The following is a 25,728-nucleotide window of genomic DNA, read 5'->3' as shown; positions in this document are numbered from 1 at the left end:
CACTTTCCCATCGTTTATACGTCGTCTAAATTCGTAAATTTGATAAAAGTTAACGACGATCAGGCGATGAATGATGTAAATGGCGAAATTAACAGAAATGATTTCTTCGCTTCTATCGGAAATCACTTCTGGCTCTTACATCGCCTACCATTTCAACTATTCAATTTTCTAGGGGGTGTTTGTACGAGTTTCCTTTAATCTTTTTTCAATTAACGTGAAATGTTTGGAAAGGACGATGGCAGAGAAGTTTGTGAAAGATACACGTACGTGTTAATTGGGTTTCACCATGTGTGCGTGTATGTGTTTATGTGTGTCTGTTTCCGTATTTGATGCTCAGGAACGTGAGGAATTTTCGTCGAAACGAATCGTTGATGTAATCGAAAGTTTCTGCGCAAATATTCCACTGAGACAATCTTTGCTCGACTAGGCACGTTTTGCATTTTTATTGGAAATTTGGCAAATGTTTGAGGAATATGTTGGTGCGCTAAGCTCAGGTGGCGTGAACGCTACATACGCGATAGAGTGAGGTCAATTTCGAGCTAATGTAAAAAGGGTAGCGAGCTTGGTTGCTGAAAAGTGAAGGAATTTGTGAATAATAAAAATTCGCTGAATTTTTCAGACGACGATCTTCTTCGCGTCATATCTTGTACATACGACTACGACTTTAATTAAAATATAAATTTAATACAAACTCTCTGAATTAAGTACAAACTTCGTGGCTATTTATCTAAACAAAAACGACGATAAATTATATTAACAAATAGAGATAGAAATTATGTAAACTTACATTAAAAAATCAGATAAACAGGTGAGCTTCCCTCATACTGTTTTCAATAACTTTATTAAATTGTAGGAGTAAAATATAAATGCAACGACGAGTGTCAGGACGATGATGCAGCAATTATTTGTTTATAATCGAACTTCATAAGAAATATTAATTAAATCGTATCAAATATTAGGTTGTCCGAAAAGCGTCTTTCTTTTACAGACACGTCTTTTACAACAACACATCTTTATACAAATATGAAATCTAATCTGTCGAACGTCGTGATCCTTATTTTGATAGAACAAAATAGATCATAATTATCGTCACTCGATAAAATAATACAAAACGGAAAATGTTGTGCATTCATTATTTCCTTATGAAACGAAAGAAACTTTTCGGACGACCTAATATTACTGTTGGCGAAAGTTTGAATTTCTTGAATTTGAAAAATTTACCTGTAGATCTGTGGAGGCAAAAATTTGTCGCTATACTCCGTGCTGACCACGTGGTTCCTGGTCATGTCCCTAGGCCTGGCAACATCGATGGCGTCGATGAATCTAGATTCAAGAGAATCCCTGTATGATAATTTGGAGAGAAGACAATTTTACTGCCTGAAAACAGATAGGCAAAGAGACGTATACAGAGTGAATCGTCTAATATTAGAATCTGAAGTATTCTCCTGGCCTCGAGTATTTTTAAAAAACGTAGCGTATGTTTCTTGACGAAATGCTAGTTGCACTAGCTTCTAATTTGACTGCTTTCTCTTTCCTTTTTCGATAATCCTCCTTCCACGTTTCGTGCTTAGTTCTCAAAGCAAGTATAGAGCAGGAAATTATTTAGGCTTCAACATAAATCCACGATTCCTCAAAATTAGGTAAAAAATTATGCACCGATTCGTGTCCAGATAAAAATGTCATAAAATGTAGAATCGCGTTCTGCCATAGCACGTTTAACTTTAACATCCGTCGATTTCTCAAATTTTTTAACGATTCTGTCACCGAAACAGTCTAGAATTTTCATGCTAAGAGAAACTCTTGCTTTAAATTAAAAGAAGCAACCTTTTTAATTTCCGTATTCGAAGATCGTATTTTTCAAATATCTTCTGAAAATTTCCGTTTAAAGAATACAACGCCAGTTATAGCGTCGTTACAAGCGCAGTTATGCAGATGTTAGAAGGATACGTTCAACTACATTTCGCCGTTCCTTAGACGAGGAAAGTTTAATTCCCTGGAGGAAAATTTCAGTACTTGCGAGTCATAATTTAACACTTAGGAACAACGTGTATGTGGAATGGGATATCGTACAGAGAAAACGGCACGGTTTATAATAGGAGACTCGCTATAATGCGCTTTATAATGCACGAGAGTGATGCGATATTGTTTGTGCTAGAGAAACTATAACGGTTCGTGAAGCGGGTCAATACGAAGAGAAGCGTTGAGTTTCATTGACTTTCCGGACAGCGTAGTGGCACAAATTCGTGGGGAATTTGTGGCATGAAATTTGGACGCTCTCAAAGGGAAAATCACCTGGGTTCTTTTTTAGTGTAGCAACTTGCATTAATCGAGGCAAGGAGAGTTTGCCGCAGCAATTCGGTGAAATGAGCTTTGAGATTGACCAGAGACACTCCTGTCACGGATGGAAGTTACGCTAATTTCAAACAGAATAAAGGACACTCGTTTCGTACTCGAATACTTTCAAAAAAGGATACATTCGCGGAAAGGAACTTCTATGCTTAATTAATTTTACTTCGAAATTGGTTCGATCGAATTTACGTTTGTTAAGTTCAATTTGAGTGGATTTGTGTCACGGTAGGTTTGCGTAAATTAACTCGTAAAGTTGATGTAATATAATTACTATCGAAACAATTTCTGGAAATTATCGAAAATCGCAGATATACATTAATGGTATAGAATAGTTTGCGTAATTAGCGCTGAAATTATCGATATTGTCAGCATATCGAATTTGTAATTTTAGCAATTTATCGCAAGGTACTTTTCTTTGTAAAATATTTAACAAATTGTAACTTTCTTTATTGATTGTATACTTTTCTATATACGTTTCACGTTGATTTCTTTGCAGCAAGTTTTATATACCATTTTTGATTTAATAGTTGTATAGAAAAGATTGCATATTACCAGTTAAATAAATAGAGAAGTCTTTTAGCATAGAATTCGTCGTATAACGATAGGAATGTTTCAATATCAGAATTTTTCAGGCCCGAGAATTTCGCGTTACCAGGGAACGAGTGAAATATCAGATTTCAGATTCCATTCCATTCAGATTCCATTGTTAGACGACTCATTCCGGACAAATGACTCGATCGCCGTACTACATTCTTCTCCCTGAGTTTTCCTAATTTACAGGAATTTCCTCAATCGTAATCGATGGCTCCTTGTACCGTCCACTTAACGCCATCGCGCACGATTTATCGTTCCACTATGCACTCTCGACACAGTCGTCACGAGTTTACCGAAAACTTATCGTTGAACTCGCATGCCATGCTTCCGAGCACATGAAAAGTAGATCGATACGATACGAAAATACGAGTTTACAAAGTGAATAGATAAATGTACAGGAAGATAAAAAAAAAAAAATAAAGAAAAAGAAAGGAAGAGTATGAGGCAATAAAAGTAGAGAAGAATAATTCGAATATATGCAGACGTTCTAGACTACCAAGCGAAGCGAATAATCTACTTCTACTCTTATCCTTCAAACTTTTATATCGTTATTATCGATCCTCGCGAACCTTCGTTCTATTATTTTCTTTTTCCGTCGCGTAAGACTCGTGGTGCTCGAAAAAAACATTATTCCAGTGACCGGAACCGATATCGTTTTATCTTTAAAAGTATTGCCAAGTAATATTTTAAGAAATGGTTTAATTGTCCATAAAAAGTTGAATGTTAATTTAGTTGAAGCTTAAATTGAAGTTCATACATCCAAATTTAAATTCAAGTTCAAGTATTTTGTTTTAGTTAATTTTGTTTTGTTATCCAAAGCGTTGATAGGTAACGTTAAAGGAAATGAACGAATCGTCCATATAAAATTAAATTCTGGTTTAATTCGAGTTGAATTTAAATTCAAATCCAAGCATTCAAATTTAAATCTAAATCTATATCAGAATTGTACGATTCAAATTTAAATTCAAACTAAATTTCCATTTGTAAATTCGCCAATTAAAAAATCCCGATTTAAATTCAAACTAGAGTCAAACTAGAGACTCGACGGATGTTTACTAACAGGAATCCAAAGCATTCTCTCAAGGTCTCTGTGCCATTGCGTCGCTGTACAAATCCGATTTCAGCTAGGAAAAGAAAAAACAAGAAATACGATAGCCTCCGCAACGATATTTTCGAAGAAAAAACAAGATGGTTTCCGGACACGGGGATAATGTGGCTCGTTAGCGGAAAAGACACCGGGGAGATCGTACAGAAACAAGCCTCGCGAGATCGATTTTGCTCCCCTCTGTCAACAGTGCACGGATTTATCGACGTTCGAATGGCCATTTCCCGATTCCCTTCTCGTTCTTGCCATTCTTTACTTCGCGAAACGACTACCAAGTCGACCAAACGACCACCACCTAACGACTCATCGATTTTCACGTGCACTTCGCAGACAATTTCTACCAAAGCGACGTAGGAACCTTTGCTTTTCGAAAATAAAGCCGGATAGAACGTTAGAGTCGCGGTGGAATACGAAGTAACGTGAGAATGTTCAAGCGGTTCTCGGTCTTGTCGTTGAAATCGACGTCTACTTGTCCTGATAAATGGTAATAAATGGAAAGCGATATAGCGAGCGATATAGTCTTTAGCGTTAAAGCACCTAGTTAAGCAAGGTCATAGCTCGAGTGGCAAGTAGGATCGTACGCACTGCGCCCCTTAGTTTAGAATCTTTTGTCAACCGTTTGAAAATATCCGAGAAAATTGAAATTTTCCGTCGTTTGTATTTCTTTTTCTTCAATTTAAAATACGTAGACATAACAGGCTGTATAATATATCTCAACGTGTCGTTTTCAAACGTTTCGGCGTACTTCGATAATGAGTCGTGAAATCGGAGCTTCCGAAATACAAGTCGGAAATGAGATTTTATTTCCAATTTGTAGGCAGAATTAAAATTCAGAAGGAGAGTTAGATGGCTTGTGATTCGTAAAATTGACATAGCGAATTTTACAGCTAATTCTTTTTATCGCGAATGTCGTTACTGTTACGCGAGAGAATTTATTAGCATCGCTAACTTCTAGCCCGTGACTTGTAAAATTTCGTTAATAATTTTGATGGCTGTGATATCGTAAAAGTGGCTGCCCAAGTGAATCGATGTATTTATGTAAATTATTGATCCACCATGGTGGTAAATTCATGAGTAACGTTCGAAATGAACTGAGTACCAAAATCATCACGAAAAATTTTGTTCGGTAGAAAAATAAACCACAATTACGAATTAGATCTACAAATTAGAGAAAATAAAAATTATTTGAGATATACACAGTGAAAAAATTGATTCTGAAATTGACATCGCACCACCTTGAACGAGGTTCCTGCAACCCTCAATAGGTGTTCGATTCGTTAAGCTATCGGAAGCTGCAAACTTCAATTAATAATTGATTTTACGATCACATCGTATCGTTTCCATTTATTATACAAAGACGTCCCTGTCTGAATGGAACGATTTACAATTTCAAACGTGTCGACGAAATGGTCCCGACCGAAAGACAATATCGTTTCCTGTTAAGCAGACGTGCCAGATGTCAAGCTTGTACCATATGTTACGGTTTCTCTGTTTGCTGTGTGGCGCTCGGTTTACTTTTAAATGGCAAACGCCTCGAAACGACACCAGCTGACGGACAAACAAGCGTGAATTTTTCCGGATATTTGGCAACTGATTCTGCTCCCTCTTGTTTCGCTGCCAAATACCGGCTATCCGTGACCCAGTAAGTACATCTCGCGAATCACGTTGCTGGCGGAAGTTAAAGGAGACCCGCTTCGTTGCTGAGATCAGCTACTGCGAGTGTTGTTTCTTCGCGATGTAATTTCGAGAACGCGAGGATACACGAAACGAAGGGTTGATTTACAGATCCATCATGCAAATAGGAATTATAGAACTCAGTTCCGTGTGTTCTTAAAAATATAATAAGATTGACTAAGATTCTTTCCGAATAATTTTATTGGATTAACGTGACTCTGTGATAAAAAGAGTGTTTTTTTATTCGATTATATCGAGCGGAATTTTTTTATAACATTACGTTCTATCGAATGTAAAACGAAAAAGGAATAGCAAAATGGAAGGATTTGATGGAATGTTAAGAAACCGAGCGCTCTTTGGGGAAATGAAAAATGCTGGAAAATCGTCGTTCGAGAAGTAACTCTACTTCGACGACACATCGGGGAAAAATATTTGCCCTGGTTCCTACGTCACCGAGTATTCTTACGTGTTTTGGGCGTTGCGGACTTACGAATCGAAGTATGGCGGTAGCGGATGCGGAGCTTCCACCGCCAATGACTCCGCTTGTGAATGGCGATCCGAGCTTTGAAAGCATCCTCGCCACCAGCCGAGACTTCCGGTTTTCCTCCTTTAAAAAAGCCGACGTGGATATGTGCCAGGCTTCTTTTCCACCATCGTCCATCGCCACCAACCACCCCTTAATGTGTACCAGCAACACGTCTCAAGCGACAAGAGATCCTTTTATCGTTTCTTTTTCTCTTTCTCGTCGTGTAATCTGCCTTTGTTAAGCTTTTTTAGGATTTCCTATCTTTCGGTGATTTCAGAAACGCAGAGAACCCCGTGAAAAGCGCTAGAGATATCGAAGTAGAATTCTAAAACGCGGAAAAGGGTATTTGGAAAATGCCGGAGATATTCGCGGAAAGAAGCTTCGACGAAATATACGAAATGGTCGTTTGAAGTCTCGCCGACTGTTATTTTCGTTTCATTTTCTTTGTTGACAAGAGAGAAATTTCGTATTCCTGTCTCTACGAAAGAACTTGGCAAAAGTCGAAGCAGAGTTCAGTTTATGAAATGTTAATTTTCTTATTCGACTCTCATACTGAGATTATAGATACGTTTGCAAATTTAATATTAGATTCGACTTTAATCATTTCAATTGAAATTTAAATCTAAATTGGAATCGAAAAATGCGAACTTATTTGGAATTCAACGATTCAAATTCCATTCAAATACAAATGAAATCTTTCGTAAGAAAATTAGAATCTCGACGGCCGAAGCGAAACTTCACCCTTAAATTCCTTTCCCCCGATTTGTAATTCTATTGAATCAATTTAAGAACAACTAATTGAAGGGATAGTTATGTAACATATCACGGACATTTGTAACCATCTTACGATCTTTTCAAATTTCTTGAAAGCCTCTGTCAGCAAAAATTATTAAGCTTCTACAGGGAAATTTAACTGTCATCGTACGAAGATAAGTTTCTCTATGGATGACTGAATTAATTTTAAATATTCGAACTGAAATTCCGATTTGTGAAAAGTTGAGCCTAAATTTAAATTTAGATTTCCATCGTCGATTTCGATGTTCGACTGCGATTAAAAAATTCCTTTCTCTATAACAGTTTGCGGTTTTCCTTTTCCTTGCTCGGATTATCTAACTCAATATCCGATGAACCAAATCCCGTTGGAACGCAATTGAGTACTTGCTGTATTTCTAAAAGGGCATGAAACGAAAGTTGGAAAGTTCGTCATTTATACGGGGTGCGAATATCGCGAGATCCGGATCGGCTGTTCCCGGGAAGTTCGATTAAACAACGTTCGCGATTGGTCCAAACAATGTACCTGGATTCTCTGCCAACACCTGCAGGCTTATCCGAGTCGAAGTTTTCAGTGTAAACTTTTCTAGCTGGAAGCAACGGAAGTTTATTCCGAGATCTCGTGTCGCTGAGAAGTTCTGCTTTCGTACGAGCGACATACGTTCTCGCCTTCTTCTCGTACGTTTTCCTGCCCCATTTTGTTTCCCTCTTCTATCTACCCTTCGTGTCCACGGGGGAAACTCTTAATATCGACGAAAATTTGAAGCCAATTTGCCGTCGAACATATTTCATACGTGGGACGATGAAAACATACAGTCGATCGTAAGTTTAAGATCATCGATTGACGTTACATGTCAGTGTACTATTCTTTTAAGATGCAGAAATCTTCCTACACATTTTCTACAAATCTTGCTTCGTAATTGTAAATCTGAGTCCATTATCCTATTTGGAGATACTCGGGAATAGGACATTTATTTATTGGAAATAAACTAAAATAGAATTCAGAACGTGAAACCGTTTTCGAAGAATATATCGTGTATAGTAATATTTCTGGTTTTTTATATTGGAAAAATATTCTTAGATGTTTGAAATACCGAAACGCAGTTATCTTCTTACAATTATTCTATGTATCTATCTTATATACATATGTATAATTTCATCAAATTCAAATACCGTAACAAATCACTATGTATATCTACCAAATATTCATGCAAACTAAAGTTTACAAGTTATACAAGTTCATGTACTAGGTGTCATACCCAAGAACTGTCAAAGTAAATGCTTGCGGTGATCTAATCGTCTCAATCTATTTTGTTTCGGTCGAACCGAAATATTGTAAACCTCTATAAGCTCTTCATTCTGCGACACTAGTAGTATAAGTCAATAATAATCGCCACCAAAGGCATTCTTACGTTCTCTAGGCAAACCATCTTACTAAGGGACGAGGTCTTAAACTCACGATCGTCAGTAGCTTCAGAAAATAAAGAATTGCCAGAAATGAATGACACGCTCGTGGCGATATCACGACGTTAACGTATTCATGTGTATATGCGTCCGGACGTATATACATGAACATTGTATGTTTATATACAATTAATATATATACATCTCACGACTGTATATACGAATGTATATACGTGTTCGTTCGTAGGTAGGTGCATGCTGTGCGAGCCAGGCTCCAAGTGACGTCAGAAAGTAATTGAAGATTTAATCTCGATCCGCAGTTTCTGTCGTCTGCGCATTGTGTAGGACGTTTTATCGATTGATCGAACGTTAATTGTCCACTAGAGAATCTCGTTCGAGGAATTTTTAAGAGAATTTATATATTTCTATCGTTAAACGCTTTATATTATTTTCATACCATACTATGGACTTATTTTTTTATTTGTTTTCTATCGTCCTTTTGTACGTAGAGATCTCCCTGGGAAAATGTACGCAACGTGAATCGAGATTGAATCCTTGTAAATCTTACGGAGGACAGGTGAAATAACTATGCAGTAACATGCGTAGATCTGTCGTTACGGGTCCACTTCCGCTTTCACGAAATCGTATTCGTAAACGGGCAGAAGAGGCGTCGACCTTTAAAGGAAAGCTTTCTAGAACAAAGGTCTGTTGGAATTTAGCGGAGGAGAAAAAAAAGAGATGCAGCGCGAGATACTTCGTTTCGAAAGCGAGTGGTGCTTCAAAGGAAGCGAATGTGTATCGAATAGTCTAGATAAAGTTCGTTCACGTGAATTTCTTTTGTCACGGATGGAACGTTTCTTTCCCTTTGCCCTTTGTTTCGAACTCCTTCCTTCAATCATCGAAAGGATCTCAAAGAACGTCGCTATTGTATCAAGGGAATCAATCGTCTTCGTGATTATCTTTCTCCTGCGTACGTATATGTAACGAAATTGTAGGACTATGGACGACAGATGTTTATGCAATTTCATGTATTATCGTATGCCATTGTACGTCGTCGACATGAAGCTGAGAATTTTCCTCTCCATGTATGATTTTAATATTTTAACATTTCCAAGCAAAAGCACTTTTTTTTCTAAATCTTAGTAGTATGAACTGTCAACAGTCAGACATTTCATATATTACAACCTAATACTCTTGGTTGAATATCTCGTACATTTTTATAAACTTTCTTACATTTAAATTTTCCATAAATACAAAAACGTACGTAGTTTAATTATTAATTATTACAAGAATTTTATATTTACGTTATATCTATAACGCATAATTCGAAATAAAGAATATATTAGAAGCAGATAAATATTGTCTAGAAATTTCGACGGATTTAAACACATTCTTTGAGATCCTCTTGAACGAACTAAGGTCAAGAGTTTTAACTGTAATGCAGACATAATATAAAATTTTCTTGTTCGCAGAGTAACGTTAGTTCGAATGAATTATGATTATAGCATACTTGGCCTGGGTGGGTTTTATTCCGTGAGCCTCCAGATCCTTTTCCAGCTGTCGTATCTTGATCTTCGCCATGTCTAATTCGTGCTTCACCTTCCACAAATGCGTGTCGCATATGGGATCCCTGCATCTATGGTACCTGAGGATGTCCTGCGCCTCGTAGACTGCTCCGCGGAATGTCAACGACTTTCCCATGCTCTTTAAAAACAAAATTAGATAGCTTTATGTATAAATGTTATACGAAACCTTACACATACATGGTTTCGTACGAATATTTTTAAAACGAGGAAAACATTGTTGTAGAACGTTGTAGACGTTGTTGATGTAGGAATACGAACGTGACAATTGGACTCTTTTCTTCGCAAAAAGAAGCAATATAAAAATAAAATCGATAGAAATATCAATAATATGGAAATAAAATCGAAAAAATATTCAGTTCGTTGATAAATTTGGAAAGAACTATGACAAACTGTATTTAGGAAAAGCGGTTTACCAAGCTGAAAAGTGCGCAACAACCACCACCGTCACTTCGCGCCAGATGTTGCCTGACATACTTGAAATACAAATGTTCCAGAAGTAGGAAGGCTGCAGCCAGAAGAATTCCCATCATCAATAAGAGAAACGCGGACAAGAACTGTTCCAGCGCCAAGGGATCGCTACTTTTTTGTACCTCTTTGCCTGGCTTGCAGGTACCTGTCATCCAGTACCGTCTCAGACGCTCCAAGTCTCCTGGAATTTCAATGTTCTTCTTTTATGATAGGAAATGTACAGAAATTGTGAGAAATATTATTCTAATTTTAACATATTCAGCTTTTAACATATTAATTCCAAATTCACCTTATAAGAAGATTTATTTTAATTATTTTATTATAATTTGGTTATTCGTTGTTATTAGCTCTAATTTTAGGTAAATAAATTTAAGTAAGGAAAGACGAATTGTGTGAATTGGATTATAAAAAGAAAGCATGGTGTACATTTCTATAATAGTAATATTATTTAATATTTCCTTAACATAAGCTTTGGCTAATACTAATAATTTAACGTATCATTTGATTAATAATTAATAATCATACCCGTGATTTGCGACAAGTAAAAATTTTATCAGTCGTAAAAACTACAGTTTTCTCTTCCAGGGTTAAATGCCTAAATATTATACGGTTACGTGAGACTAGAAAATATACAAAATAATAAAATACACTGGAATTTCTTGAAAATGTTCTGTGTCAATTACCGAATGGAATCTATGTACGTATTTAAATAATTTTTTACTTAATTCCAGACGATAAGCGAGCAGATGCCGATACCGTTGTCTCTGTAGTCGAGCAGGCGCTTGTTGAACATCTGCAGATACTTGGAATTCCTTGAAAACGCGAGACCGTACCCGGTCATTGCGTACCAAGATCCCACAGTTAGCAATCGGCAGTCCTCATCTTGCGCTACCAGATAGTCCAAGACCGTTCCGTCGTAAATAAACGCGTCCATTTCTCTGTTGCAGAAGGAAACGATGTCACTGAGAAAATTGAAAAACGAGGAGCGAAACTTTAAAGGAATCGAACGAATGGCACGATAGATCGTTCGAGTCGAACCTTTAAACTTATTTCTTTCACGTAGAATGATCTTCCACTCTTATCTCAATTACATTGCTGCAACTTTTTCTATCGAAGAACAAGGAAATTCTTCTATAGGAAATTTCCTTGATTTATCTTATCGATTTTCGTTCTGAAACGTTGATATCGACACCGAACGATTTAGGTTAGTTATAAATTTCAATATACTTTGATAATCGAAACAAGGAAAGTTCTTTACAAAAGATTGATTACCTTGGATCGTGTAGATAGTGATTGAACAGGGAGGAAATTTCTATGATAACCAGGTTACTTAAGAAACTTTATATTGTTTGACGAGTAGATAATAAGGAAATAAACGGAATTCTTGTACAAACTCTGAGAAAGTTAACCGAGACCCTCAAATAACAATGAAATTTAAAACAATGTTCACGTGCAACGCCCAACGTTTCATTCAATATTGTAAATTCGTTTAATCGAAATTTTATTAAAAACTGAACTCTCCGCGTAACATTCTAAATTTAGCTAAAAGCTCATCCTATGACCTTCCGTTAGAAAAATCCCCCTCTTTTACATCTGCGCCATAATTTACATCGAACACTCCACCTTTTGCTTCCCAAAGCTGCCAACACCATTTAGAGACCAGCAAAGTGGCAAGGTGGGAACTAGTTCACAGAGATTAAACAAGCAACTTCGCTCAGAAGCTTCGATAACGAACCACGTATATATAATGCGTGCACATTTAGCGCGATTAAGGGATCAAGTTCTAATTTGAGGACCAGCGAATTCAGCAAACTAATACGTTATGAGGTGTCGTGTTTGTCCTTGGTTATTTTTTTTTTTTTATGTGAACTGGAGACTGATATGCTCTCCGGTCTTGGTAAAATTTGTTCTAGAAATGGATTGGAAATTGAAGAATGAATGACATTTAATTTTAACTAATTATAAATACCCGATGAATGTACTAAGAAGTGTACTGCAGGTGTATTGTAGGTGTTCGAGTGAATCTGACATATTTAAAAGTTGAAATCAATTTGATTTGCCCGAGCTCTACTGAGCCATTGCAAATCATTTGTAAAATACTCTCTGAAAATACCGAGTTTACAACACATTTTCGTTTATCAAGCGTGAAAAGAACTAAAAATTTTACAGAAACTAATGATTTTTATAAATATACCTAAGCAAAAAATAAAACTTACGTTGAGAATTGTTTTACCTATTACTAATTACCTATTTACTAATTATTAGTAGGTATATATCATATTATACACATTCTATGCATTTTCACATCTTTAAATTTCTCATAAATACATAAAAATTGTACAAATAATAAATCTATTCAATAAATGTACGAAATCTCCGTATTAAAACTTCAAAAATAGCCAACCTTTGCGAATTATATCGCAAATTTTATTATAAACTTTGTCACAACGTTTTGTAAACAACGTCATTTAATCATTCTTACCCGCTGATAACCGCCTCGATTCCTTCAGCCACGCTGCTTTTGTTGAATTTCTTCATGTACGCGTGCATCTCCTTGAAATATTTTGCCAAAGTGCTGTCAGTGTGGCTCCAAGGTATGGTACCAAACTTGAACATAGGCTTGTGGGACCATGGCTTGGCCAAACGATGATCGTCAACACCGGTGAACTCGTGAAACTCCTCCCTCGTGATCATGAAGGCGGCCAGGTTGGCAGTGTAAATGGCGAGGAACACCACGGCGAACAGTGCCCACACGTTCGTCATGAATCTAAGTTTACAAGAATATCGTTAAACGTTGGTGAAGCGACATACATTCGATCGATAATTGTGAAAAGATTTCTGCTACGTCGTTTAACTTGTCTTGGGTTCAATCGCACTCTCCGCTCTCCTAAAAGATCTTTCGATTTTATGCTAAGCGGGTTTTCTTTACTCAATTTGATACTGAATGGTTCGTTTCTTCCCTTTTTCAAAATTAGAAGCGCTTGTGAAGTAAATCAAAACGCCATTGACGAACTCTTGAAAACTGTAACAGCATAGAAAAAATAAAAGCTGACAATCTGAATGAAAAAATTAAATTCCTCGATATCTGAAAAAAGTTTGTATCTTTGGACGAATGGAAAAAGGAACGAACAATAGTTTTAATTGGAATTAAGAAAAATTTGCATATATCGTATCAAAATTTAGTACGATTTTGGAGAAAAAATTAATCATCCGTTTACTTGTAAGGAGAAACTAATAAATAAATTCGACTTTAAATACTTCGAGCCGTAATTGATCACACATTATTTTCGAGATACAAAGAGGGAGAAGAGCAAACAGAGAAGATGAAATGAAGGCGGTTCATGTAAATTCGTCGATGATATGCGCGTTTGTCGAGCGTCCTTGTGATCCCTTTGATCCTTTCTCTTCATCCCTTTTTCGATGCAGAGAAAACATGTTAATAGGTTTTGTGAGTTTCCTCTTTCTACCGTGCTTTTCGGGGAATATGATTTACGTGCGAGGATTTTAATTGTCGATAGAAATTGTTTTACCGACCTGGCTGTGAATCCCCTGGGAGAATCAATATGGACGGCTGCCTGAAATAATACGGCCCAGACCAGCCAGTACGTCCGACAGAAGGAGAACCGATGATTGGGCGATGGATTCTTCTGCAACCAGCATAAATCAGCAGCGTTCGAACTCATTTCGTATCGTTTGTACAACCAATACAGCGACAACGTTGCAATAATAAGAAAATGTTCTAATCTACGGTGTAGGATTGGCCTGCGTTAGACTTTAGACAAAATCGTGCAAGAATTCAGTGAGAAGGTTAAACAAAAGCGAGTGATGTGTTAGAATGCATTGCGAATATTTGTGAAGATATCCGATAGATAGATATCGTGTTCGATGCTAGAAAATTATTTAAAGTTACGGATGGTTTGCTAGATCTTAGAAGTAGCATTCAAGGTTGTGCCAGTGAAATGATCTATGATATTTATGTTTCATATTTCTTCATGCAATTTGTTTGATCAATATCTTAAAGATACTTAATTTTATTATAGATTTAATTTTATTAAATAACAATACGACGTGGAGAAAATATGAATTAATTTTGAAGATTTTATGGAAACATAATTAGAAATGAATTCTAAGGATTGGAAATAATTTAGAGAATAATTTAGAGAAAGAAAAGGCGAGGAACTTAAAATTTTTAAGAAAAGATGGAAAGATATAAGGTGAATCAGCTTTGAAAATTATGGAGAAACAGGTTTCAAAATGCATACTAGGAATTAAAAATAGTTCACAGCAGAAAGATATAGGAAACTTTAAATCTCCGTGAAAGGGATTAAAGAAAATATAAATCACCTTTGACAATTACATAGAATCAAATTTAGGAATGAATCTTAGGAACTAGAAACAATTAAAAAAAGATTCACAAAATACAAAGCGTCCTTCTTTATCTCTCTTCGCTAAATAAAAATTGTATTCTCTTATCGTACAACAAAATAAAATATTTCCAATTACGCTCGTAAATGTCAAGTGATATGGACGCTTTAAATAGCAGATTTTATTGACAAGTAAAATGAGACAAAGATGTTTTCCGAATAAAGAAAAAGGGGAAACTGCGTGGTATTTGTATCATCACGAAAGTACGTAGGAAAAATGTCCTCCCACGATCAATCTCCTTTTCTTGTGTCACACGGATGGAGTGTCGTTAAGATTAATGGTATTGTCCGATATAGTAATTTGCTCTATAAGGATTTCGTGCTCTGAAGGCGAGAAAACATACATAGCTAATAAGAAGCGAAATTAATAGTACCGGTTTCTGCGCAGCGTCTGAAGGGTTTACCTTCATGTTGAAACCGGATGGTGACAACCATTCGAACAGTAGTATCATAATCGTGGCCGCGTGTATGGCGACGATGCCGACTAACATCCAAGAGGCGGTGTCGAATGGTTCTGAAAACCATAATGAATAATATAGTAATAATAATAAAATTGTTTCGTATTACCTGGAATGTATCGATCGTATTTATTCTATGTGTAAGATCGCATTTTGTATTAATGTCTGTACTAGTGCACGTCCAATAGACTTTGGAATTTCTTATTCGCTAAAAATGAAAAGTATTGCTACTTTGGTAGGGAAACACACTTTGTTAATTAAAAACATTCGCGGCAATTACTTTATAAAATATGTATATTTATGTTAAATACTAGAATATATTAAGCGATACTAAATAGTATGTTAAATATTCTATTAAATATGTATATTTATAAGAAGCCATAGAAGGATTGATTAGAAATTAAAATATATTTCTTGTGGTGTTGAATAAAACGAGATTGAGTGATAAACAGGTATACGTTTTAAATGTTTTCAATGAATATATAGTGTAATAGTGTTACTTATGTTAACTATATCGAATAAATTTAATAAAGGAGAGATTAGTAGAGTTTTAAATAGTTCACGTGATTCAGTTTTATTGCATTTAAATAAACTGAGAAAGATAAATAAAACCATTGATGTCATATATGTATATGTTGAGTTTTATGTAAATTATAGAATCGTAGAACATACGAGTCGATAAAATTGAATGAAAAAATTTTTCCTCTTCCAATCATTAACAAATTGGTTGTTAAGTAATTTGATTGAAATTTGGAAAGATCCGTTATTCCCGTTTCGCAGAACAATACTATTGTAAATATCTTTGAGAAGCACTCTCTTCTGAGTGAGTAGCGTACTTATTTCCTAGAATTGATCGACGTTTACTGCTGTTTATCTAGAATTTACTCTCTATTCCTCAATAGCATCTGTACTAAACTTCCGAAATTTTAGAACAGGATGTTTCACGATGATCGTAAAACATTCGAAGCAATTTTATTGAAAGCTCTGATTGAACAACCTATTTCAATCATAGTTACAATGAAACTTTGTTATTGATAATTCCATGAATATTTTTTATTTACTGATAATATATTTTATATCATTTATATTTACATATCAGATGTTATTTCTTGTAGGAAACATTCAATCGTATTTGTGTAAAATTCAATGTATTCGCAATAATATACGATTAATTGCTAATATAAAAAGCTAATTATCTATCATTTTTCTATGTTAATTCTTAATGCATATTATTTAGGATCCGAAGAGATTTCTTTATGAACTATTTAACGTTTAATGAGATCTTTACGGCCACTTACCAAGGAAGGCAGTGGGAGATATTATACCAGTCCTCTTAGCCACAACAATGGCGATACCAGTCTCCATGTACGGTACCGTGAAATCAACCACGGCTTCTCTTTCAGAATTAATCATCAAAGATGTCATTACCATGTCCGTTTTCCGATTCACCAGATCAGCTATCAAACCGTTCCATTTTCCATTCTACGAACAGAACAACGAACATTAAATTTCATGTAATTGCAAATTATAAATTCTATCGCATAATTTTAATATTCCAGCAGAAACTATCGCACTGTAAGAAAATTCCATTAACAATTTGACGCCATAATATACCAATTGACATCCTAACTTAAAATTCATCTATGGAAAACGTTAGTTGACGTTCTGATAAAATATATATGTACACAAGAAAGTTTCACAAATGTAATATTCTAGACTGGATATTCTTTTTTTATTTATTTAATTTGTACTTTATAATTTGTCCAGCTGGACATTTGGTAAATTTTTTTAACTAGACTACATATAGCATTATATACATAACAATGAAACTGCCAGCGAATAAAATATGAAATATCAAAGGAATAAAATGTATGAAGAGTTACACAATGCAGAGGAGAGAACAAGCTTTTGTGCATACACGTTGCAAAGAAAATATCCAAATCCTCAAAAATGTACGCAATTATTGTAAATCTGTAAAATAAAATATAGAACGTATAAAGTTGATAAAAAAAATAACGTATCAAATCTCGAAGAAACATTACGAATTGACCGCTTTGATCATTTTGATAGGTCTAATGTTATAATCATTTTGTAATTAGCGAAAAGACTTTGTCGATAAAATGTCGATAAATAGCGGTTACAAGTATGTACGAAGATTACATTTTCGAAGTATGTTTCGTTTAGGACCCATAATTATCCGCATGCAAACGCAGTCATATTTAAATAAACACAATGAAAGAGCCACGCTAACTCGAGGACACTTTGTCCTCGATACATCTCAATTGTTTCGTGCTCGTTGCAGATTCTGGATTAATGAACAGAGTTGGAATTACGCGCGAAATTAATCTATACAGTCGTTCCATCGATACTGTCGTCAAGTATTAAATCCTGAACGCTCTGATTAAACGAGATCCGCTGTATTAACCCGGTCCAACTTTAAAGACGTTCCACTTACTACTTCCACGATTATTGAAACTAATTCCTTGCCATTCATTGGGATTAAGATTTTATAATTGACTGATAGACATTTATCTATTAAATCTTATCTGGATCTTCGACAAAAGCACTTTTCATTAGAAAATTAATTTCCTAATCGAACGAACAAAGATCTATAGCAGAATGTCGCGTTGGGGCTAATCGAATGTTCCTTTCGTCATTGAAAGCAGTTAAGTTGAAAAATGTTAAATGTACATTATACATGTCGTGTATATTTTGAATATCGCTTGTATGGTACGTGTATTTTGTAAAATTTGTAAATTAACTGAGTCATGAGTGGACTGTGGAAGGTTATATATAGGTTTGAGGGATATTGGAACACGTATACAAATATTTGGAACGTATACGAGTTATATGAAAGTCGTTGTATAAATAAAATAAATATCAAACTTTATTAAAGCGGAATAAAACGATATTTAATTGTGAAGTAAAAAATTGGTCTTCTCATCGTCCATATTTCTAATCGTTTTGATTAAATTTAGTTTATTACGAAACAATAAGTCTATTATTTTACTGCACTATTAACGTTCTATGAAACCTTACAAAATGTCCAATTTGTATTTCAATTTCTTATATTTTCAGCAGAATATCTGTAAGTAATTTACAGTTCTCACGCTTGTAGAATCTATTTATAATTAATAATTTTCCATAAACATATATATGTTTATATATTCATATTATTTTATATTTTCTATCTTCTCTTTATCTAAAAATATCTTTTACACTTTTTCATATATCCTATAAATATCACGAAGGTCCGTTTTATCGGAAATGCTCAATAATAATTATTAGGTGGATAAAATTCGTTATAACCAACCTCTAGCGTGCCCCATTTCCCATCTTCGACTCTAACAAGCTCATAAGTGAAGCCGATTTCCTCGGAGAACTTTTGAAGCAGGTCGATGCAGAATCCGCTGCAGCATTGATAAAAGCTCTCATTCTTCTGTGCTGCTTGAACGTCCATCCTGAAAAACGGCGTACACCAGTAACATCGTCGTTCACTTGCTCGCAGCCATGTTTTATTTCTCTACCCTTTCATGGACGTTGGAACGATCGTTCTTCGATCATCCCTATGATAAAATACTTTGTCCAGAATCTTGAGATAGAATGACAAAGAGGAGATCAGTTTTTCGTATTAGGTTGTCGTGATTAATGGATGGAATGACTTACGTTGTAATTATTTTCTGACAGTTCGTTTTTCGATCACAAGATGACGAAAGATGCTATTGATCAGAGCGATTTAAATGAAAGATATTTATTTTAAGAGATAGGGAGAGAAAGAGAGAGAAAGAGGAAGAAAACTGGATACTATAGTTTCTTTTAGATTTTTAGATTCTTCTTATAGAGTTACTTACGATATTATAAAATATAAAATATAGCTATATTAAATTTGTAATTATACAGAATGTGTCGTAACTGATGGAAGTCATTTTAATGATAGATACCGGATATAAAAATGATAGAAATAGAAGTCATATAGACTTTTGTCCTGTTCGATATCTTCTTCGAGGTACAGCGCTGCTGTAATGTGTAGTTTACATGTATAGGTATTATTGAAAAAAGATAACATTTGATTTAAATGTAAGCTGCAGTTTGGTTTAATAGAACTGTTTCGTATTGTTATTAAGAATAATTATGCTTACATACGTATATACGTAGAGTTACAAGTAAAATGAATGTATTTCGTTATTTTTGTATCTTTCCACTATTTACCTATTAATAAAATAATCAAAGGATGCGGAGAAAAATAATTTTAAACCAAAAGACCTGAAACCAAATCGAAGAACTTTTGGGCTAACGACCGAGGAATTAATTTGGGAAACAGATTAAACGGAGGTTCGGTTAATAATTGCAAATTCGAGAAAATCGAGTATGAGAATAAGGGAAGACGTTAATGTAGCGTAAGATGACTTTACAGAAGTTTCATAATGTTCCTGAAATTTCTCAATCTCTGTTTATACCACGAAACAACCGGATTAACGTCGCTTCTGGCTAAGTCGTGCAATCTGGCTGAATACAAGTCGGATGGTTTACCCTGGTCACATCTGCACGTGACAAACCCGATGCTCTTCGTGTATTGTTTCCGCAGCTGGTGAATAACACTCGTTTTACGTGTTCTATGGAATACGCATTGTTTGGCCAATCGAATGCAAGCTGTACCTATATTTTAGGCGGCAGCATTCGGAAAACAATTATTGAATCTCTGGTACGGAAAATACGAAGAAATTAGAATCAACTTACAGTGGAGAAAACAAAGCGAACGGTACAGAATAATCTGAATTTTTCTATTTCTCTTCTCGCTTGTATTATCTTTACAAATGTTCCTTAAATTATCAAAACAAAAATTCACTTTTTTTTTTAGAAATAAAATATCCTATCTATGCTTTCGAAAGATCGGAAGAAAAATGATCGGTTATAGAACATTCTACTAAAAATCGAGAAGCGAATATTTTCCACGTTCTTAAGTAAGCTAATTACAAAATCAAACAATAGATTTAAGAGACCACGTTTTCACCAATATTCCTGAAACATAGCGCGATGACTAAACTTCCTCGCCCTTACAGACGATTAACCCGATCACGGTAGCAATCATTATCGGCTGTCTATCATTTCAAGTTTTCCTCACGAAACGAACGTCAATATCGCGTCCATCAAAATTTCCAATTTACGAACGTCATTTAAACGTCCGATAGAAAATCTCAATAGCCAGTAGTTAACGCGTGAAACAGGGACGCATCGATCGTTAGGCGATGGTCGTTAATCGTAAGACGTCCGTGGGACGTGAATGTATCTTAATCGTGTCGGCATAATGGTCGTAATTGTCGAATAAATTTGCCAGCAAATGGGCATTAATGATAGACGCGTTAGACAAACGAAGAAGCAACGCATGCCTCCGGGAGTATTATGCAGGAATTTAACCGGACTGACGAGGGTACAGCTTGTAGGATGCTGCAATAACTGGGACTGAACATAGTTTGCCCTTGTGTCAACCAGTCTGAACGGAGATCCGTGACTCGTGTTTTGCGAGACGCATAAGCAAGTAATATTAGGCATATACGCACAAAGCGTGTAATATCAACATTGTAATGACATCTGGGTCGGTTTTTGTTATTAAATGATTAGAGTCGCTATGAATCGTTTACTTGCACGTAACGAAGGCTTTTTAGTCTATTGGATCGCCGAGAGAGGTTTATTAAACTCTTCAAGTACACGGTGTGTATAATACATCAGAATAGTATTCGGGATGGTCTTTGTTATTAAATAATTAGAATTGCAATGAACAGTTTACTTACGTATAGTGCAGCTTGTTCGATGTATCGATTTGTCAGAAAGAATTTCTTAAATTTATCGAGGCAAGTGTACTTTGTACAGTTTATTAAGATAAATATTTCGTGGGATATAAAACTGAGAAGTCGCGATGTTCTTCCATCGTTGTGTCATACTTTCGAGTACCTTTACATGATAAAATTTAGTCAGCAAGAAGATTGTAGAAGTATCTTACTTTGAACGTTGCGCAATAAAAACGGCATAGCAAATAGCGAAGAGCTTGCGACGACATTATTTTATGAAAATCTAAAGGGAATATCGTGTATGCAAAGAACTTTTCGAACCAATCTTGTCCCGTGCGATGCTCTCAATTTCGAGCATCCAATATCGTGTTATGCAAGATACTGAAATCGAATATCCTGACAGACATAATTATTATTTTCATGCAACACTGAAACTGATTCATCTAAGATACAGAAAGGTTGAATTTGTTTCGAAGCATTCAAAAGAAGAGATAATTAGACAATAAAGTAAAACAATAGTGGAAATGATATTAGATTTAACAAAAATAACGTTATTCGTTCAAATCTTTGTATAATAATTCTTAGCTTTAAAAGATATTAATAAAAAGCTGTAGAATTAAATAGTCCCATTTTAATCATTTCAGTCTTTACATTTCAATCATTTAACCTTTTTACAGTTAATGAGATTAAAAATATCTTGAATAGCGAAAGTACAAGAGCCATACTGGACATACTAATTGCTCCAGTTTATTTTATCAATTAAGTTCCTTGATGATATAATATTCACCTCGATTAACATAGTTTCTCTGCACGAACGAATAACTGCAGTAAATTTCGACAGCAAAGTCAGCAGACCCAGCACCATTGCTATTCTCTATGGCCATGCTCACGATAATAACGTTACGTTTATTTTACATTTTCGTGATACATATACCTATGTATACCTACTTTCATCAACTAAGGATGAGAACTACCATAGAAACATCGATTTCCTCCGAACTACAAGATATCCAGTAACGTTCGGTTATATCTCGCGACTTTCTTGGCCCACCGGTCGTAAAATCTTACGTAACGCAAATGTATATCGACACGTATACGTTAGGCGTACTGACAGCAGTTAAAGACTGGTAGAAGTGGAAGTTTATACGTAAACGTCTATACGTCGTATCCCTTATGCACCAGTCAGTGTAGCTTCGTTCGCGTCCTTAAAAGTTTATGGCATTCTTAAGGGGTTGTTAAACTTTCGACGACGTTCGAAGTGAATTGCTACCTTTCGAAAACGCAGTTAGCTACGTGGTGTCGTTAGAACCACTAGAAAGTCATAGATTCTTACTGTTCATGTTTGCGTACTTAATTCTTACGGGCAACACGTTCTTTTGAGATTTGAGATTTGCAATAAAGGTAACGTAATGCGAAAATACGATGGGACTTTTATAGTTACGAAGGGGCTATTGTTAATAGTAAATGAAATAAATGTAAATAATGGTAGGTTTGGAATTTTTTACATCACTTTTCCTTGCGTTTCTAACGAAAGATTTATTTTTTATTTTGTAAATATTTGTTCACGAAGAATACACTAATTCTGATATATGAAACACCGTTGAATGAAATAAATTTAGAATTTTTAAGATCATCTACATTTTTCGAATGGAACGCTTTGTACCTTACGTATATATCACATAGTTATGGGGATAAATTAATGAATTAATAGAGGTGAATATAATTATGTTTTCTCTTAATAATATATAATTAACAAATATATGTTCAATAAAACTATATCAATTTGTTACAAGCCAGTAACAGAATATTGCTGAACGAATAAATGACTTGCAATTTACACGATGGCCTGATTCGTTTTTTCAGTTAACATATCAAACACATGTTTAATCACTCTCACTTTAATAGAGCAGCGTATTAAAGTCAATGCTTGTGATATACATTTTATGTATACCGGGCAAATTCCATTAGAAAGTTCTACTAAATGATATTTAATTAATAGCACGTTTGAAAGTCGTGCTACACTTCTTGCAGTATCTCATTCATCTTCAGTTGAAATCCAATAGAACTTGATTCGAAAACCTATAATTTGTTCGTATTTAAAAATATGAATTCCATAGATAATTAATGTGCTCTATATAGAAGTTTCCTGTCTTCTATTCTTCTAATATACCAATTTCTAATTTCTAAAAATATACAATACTCTCCTGAACAATATAGAATATTGGAAAAGTCCAAAGCGTATTAAAAAGACAACGTATTGTCCACGTATTCGACTGTTTATTTTTAACTGCGAAGAGAACGAAAAGTTCTCGGGATAAGCACCGTATCAACTGGTAAATTTTTCTATTCATTCGAGCTCGCTCGCGTTAAAGAGCCACGTTAAAGCAGTTTAAAGTTTTTAAATGGAAATTTTATTGCTGGAATGTTCCGAAAATGCGATTCAGATTCATCAAGTTGAACCTCCCACATAGTTCTCAGCCTGATGAATAGAACGGAAGAAGTCGAAGAAATGCTAAAACGTCGTTCGAGTTTGAAGTTCTCTCTTCGAGCCCAAGTTCCGGTAAAAATGGAAGAACAGCGTGAAATAAATTACAGAGAGGCGACCGTACAAAATTTCACTTTCGAATTATTTTTCTCTTTTTTTTTTTTTTTTTTTTTTTGGTGGTGGTCTGGTGAAACTTCCATAGCGAAAAGCGTAATCCACTTAACACGAATTTAATCTTATCTAAAGTAGCAATCACAGAGCGTTAAACGTAATTTTTGCTCTTTTCTTTCTTTTAGAGTTTGAAAGGTTGATAATAATACGATTCTCGCATTCTCAGCTATTCTTCTTCTTTTTAACTCTATATTCGACTACTCGTTTTGGCACACCCTTCGTTTTAACCGTGCCACATAGAAGGAGCAATTATCTTTCCTTTTTTGTTGGCATTCTGCCATATCCTTTCCACTTGAGAGACAAAGAGATTCTATCATCGTTGCACGTTTTACCAGGGAGCTATCTGGCCTACTAAGCTCTTTCTAATACTGCCTGCCATAATGTTTTACGAGGAATTGTGAACTAAATGAATCGTCTTTTCAAAGTAGCTAGTAAGTCGTTTAGATCAAATAAAAATTCTGAATACAAGTTTTATGTAATATACTGTTTCTAGTGTTTACTAGAATTCTAGGTAAAAGCATAACAACATTACTATAATCATTTTATTTTTATTGTAACCGTGTCATTTCTTAGATTTTTTTACTAGCGGGACTAGTTAAGTCTAAATGATACTTAAATGAATTTACAAAAAATACTACCTCCATTAATTGGTATAATCATCAGTCATTTTTTGACCTTATAAAGGTATGGACGATTTTCTCTGTTGAATATAATAGCAGAGGTTATTTTTCACTATTTTCTTTATATTTATTCATTTTCGCCATTTTCAGTATGCGAGAAAAATATTGTATATTTGAATAACTCAAATGGAAATTCTGGCACATCAAATATCGAATAACGTTAAAAGAAACATCGAGAAGGATATAACGATAATTGTGCTCATTTCTAATAACGTAAGAAAACACAAGAGTTTAATGTTAATGAGATTTAATCTTCTTTTATATTTAACTGAAAAGTAGCTGAAGTCACAAAAAGATCTCGGTATCGTCTGAAATTCTACATAACTCTGTTAAAGTCTTGATGGACTTGGCGAAACTTAAAATCTGGTTACCCGCCTGAAACGTGACCTGACGTCCTGGATTGACATCGATGAAGTTCGTTCGAATTAACCAGGAATCAGAAGAACTTTGACAGACGCCGTTCGAACTATTGAAATCCTAGGAATCCACGATGCGTGTGATCGAAACAGCAACATAGTTGTCCAGTAAAAGCTAACCACAGAAACTGGCACAACCTTAGTGTTTCAAACAACATTCGGAGTACAATTGGCCTAATTTACTTTAGAAAATATCTGTAACCTGTTTAGACGTGGAAAAGTTTCAAGATTCAGCGAGAGAGTTAGTAAAAGTAGAATTCTAAGATATTCTCGAAGGTTTAATCAAAATTACGAAAACACGATTTAAGAAAATTTAGATTATTGGAAATTAGTAACATTATCGAGCAATTTAGAAAATAGAATCACTTCTAATACGTGCTAAAACATCGGGTAGAATTACAGAAATGTACAAAACGTCTTAATCTAATATTCTACATAATTGATCTTATAATGGATATTAAATATACTTTAAAGAAACGTTAGGTGATTAATTTTTTGCAATATCAGAAAGAAAATAGAAGAATAAAAGAAAGAAATTGATTTATTAAAAACTCACCACATCTATGCAAGAATCGTCATTCTCTAGATATGGATTTAAATGGCCTATAAAAATTGAAATTAAGATAGAGTTCTTAAAGTATGAGCCTACTTCGTCGACTCATTTGAAGATTTAGAAATACTTGGGCAGATTTAGCGGATTTGTAGAAGTCCAATATCTTGAGAAATCGGATAATGTTTGATGGTGCCTAGGAATATCTACTTAGAATCTAAGAGGGTTTAATAGGATTTAGCTGATAGCATGAGCTCACCTGAGCTCAATAAACCTCGGTA

At 34.9% G+C, this 25,728-nt stretch overlaps 1 protein-coding gene across 10 annotated transcripts in view; it reads right to left on the bottom strand.

The window, feature by feature from the left end:
- Positions 1-25,728, bottom strand: part of LOC126915803 (glutamate receptor ionotropic, NMDA 2B) — a 360,824-nt gene that overhangs the window by 7,095 nt on the left and 328,001 nt on the right. For 4 of the 10 annotated variants that reach the window (XM_050720833.1, XM_050720821.1, XM_050720813.1 and 1 more), the window contains 10 exons: positions 18,673-18,820; positions 16,658-16,841; positions 15,276-15,415; positions 14,012-14,124; positions 12,960-13,244; positions 11,234-11,415; positions 10,423-10,658; positions 9,934-10,127; positions 6,213-6,329; positions 1,222-1,341 (listed from right to left, as the gene is read on the bottom strand). In XM_050720833.1, the coding sequence (XP_050576790.1) occupies positions 1,222-1,341; positions 6,213-6,329; positions 9,934-10,127; positions 10,423-10,658; positions 11,234-11,415; positions 12,960-13,244; positions 14,012-14,124; positions 15,276-15,415; positions 16,658-16,841; positions 18,673-18,820 (1,719 nt within the window). The remainder of the gene's footprint in view (positions 1-1,221; positions 1,342-6,212; positions 6,330-9,933; positions 10,128-10,422; positions 10,659-11,233; positions 11,416-12,959; positions 13,245-14,011; positions 14,125-15,275; positions 15,416-16,657; positions 16,842-18,672; positions 18,821-25,728) is intronic. The other 6 variants (XM_050720837.1, XM_050720895.1, XM_050720844.1 and 3 more) reach the window with 5 other exon arrangements.

This window comes from Bombus affinis, chromosome 1 (assembly GCF_024516045.1).
Source record: "Bombus affinis isolate iyBomAffi1 chromosome 1, iyBomAffi1.2, whole genome shotgun sequence".
In the NCBI taxonomy this organism is placed as follows: Eukaryota; Metazoa; Arthropoda; class Insecta; order Hymenoptera; family Apidae; genus Bombus; species Bombus affinis.
The sequence above is the reverse complement of the archived record's forward strand: the minus strand, read 5'-3'. Positions and strand labels throughout refer to the sequence as shown.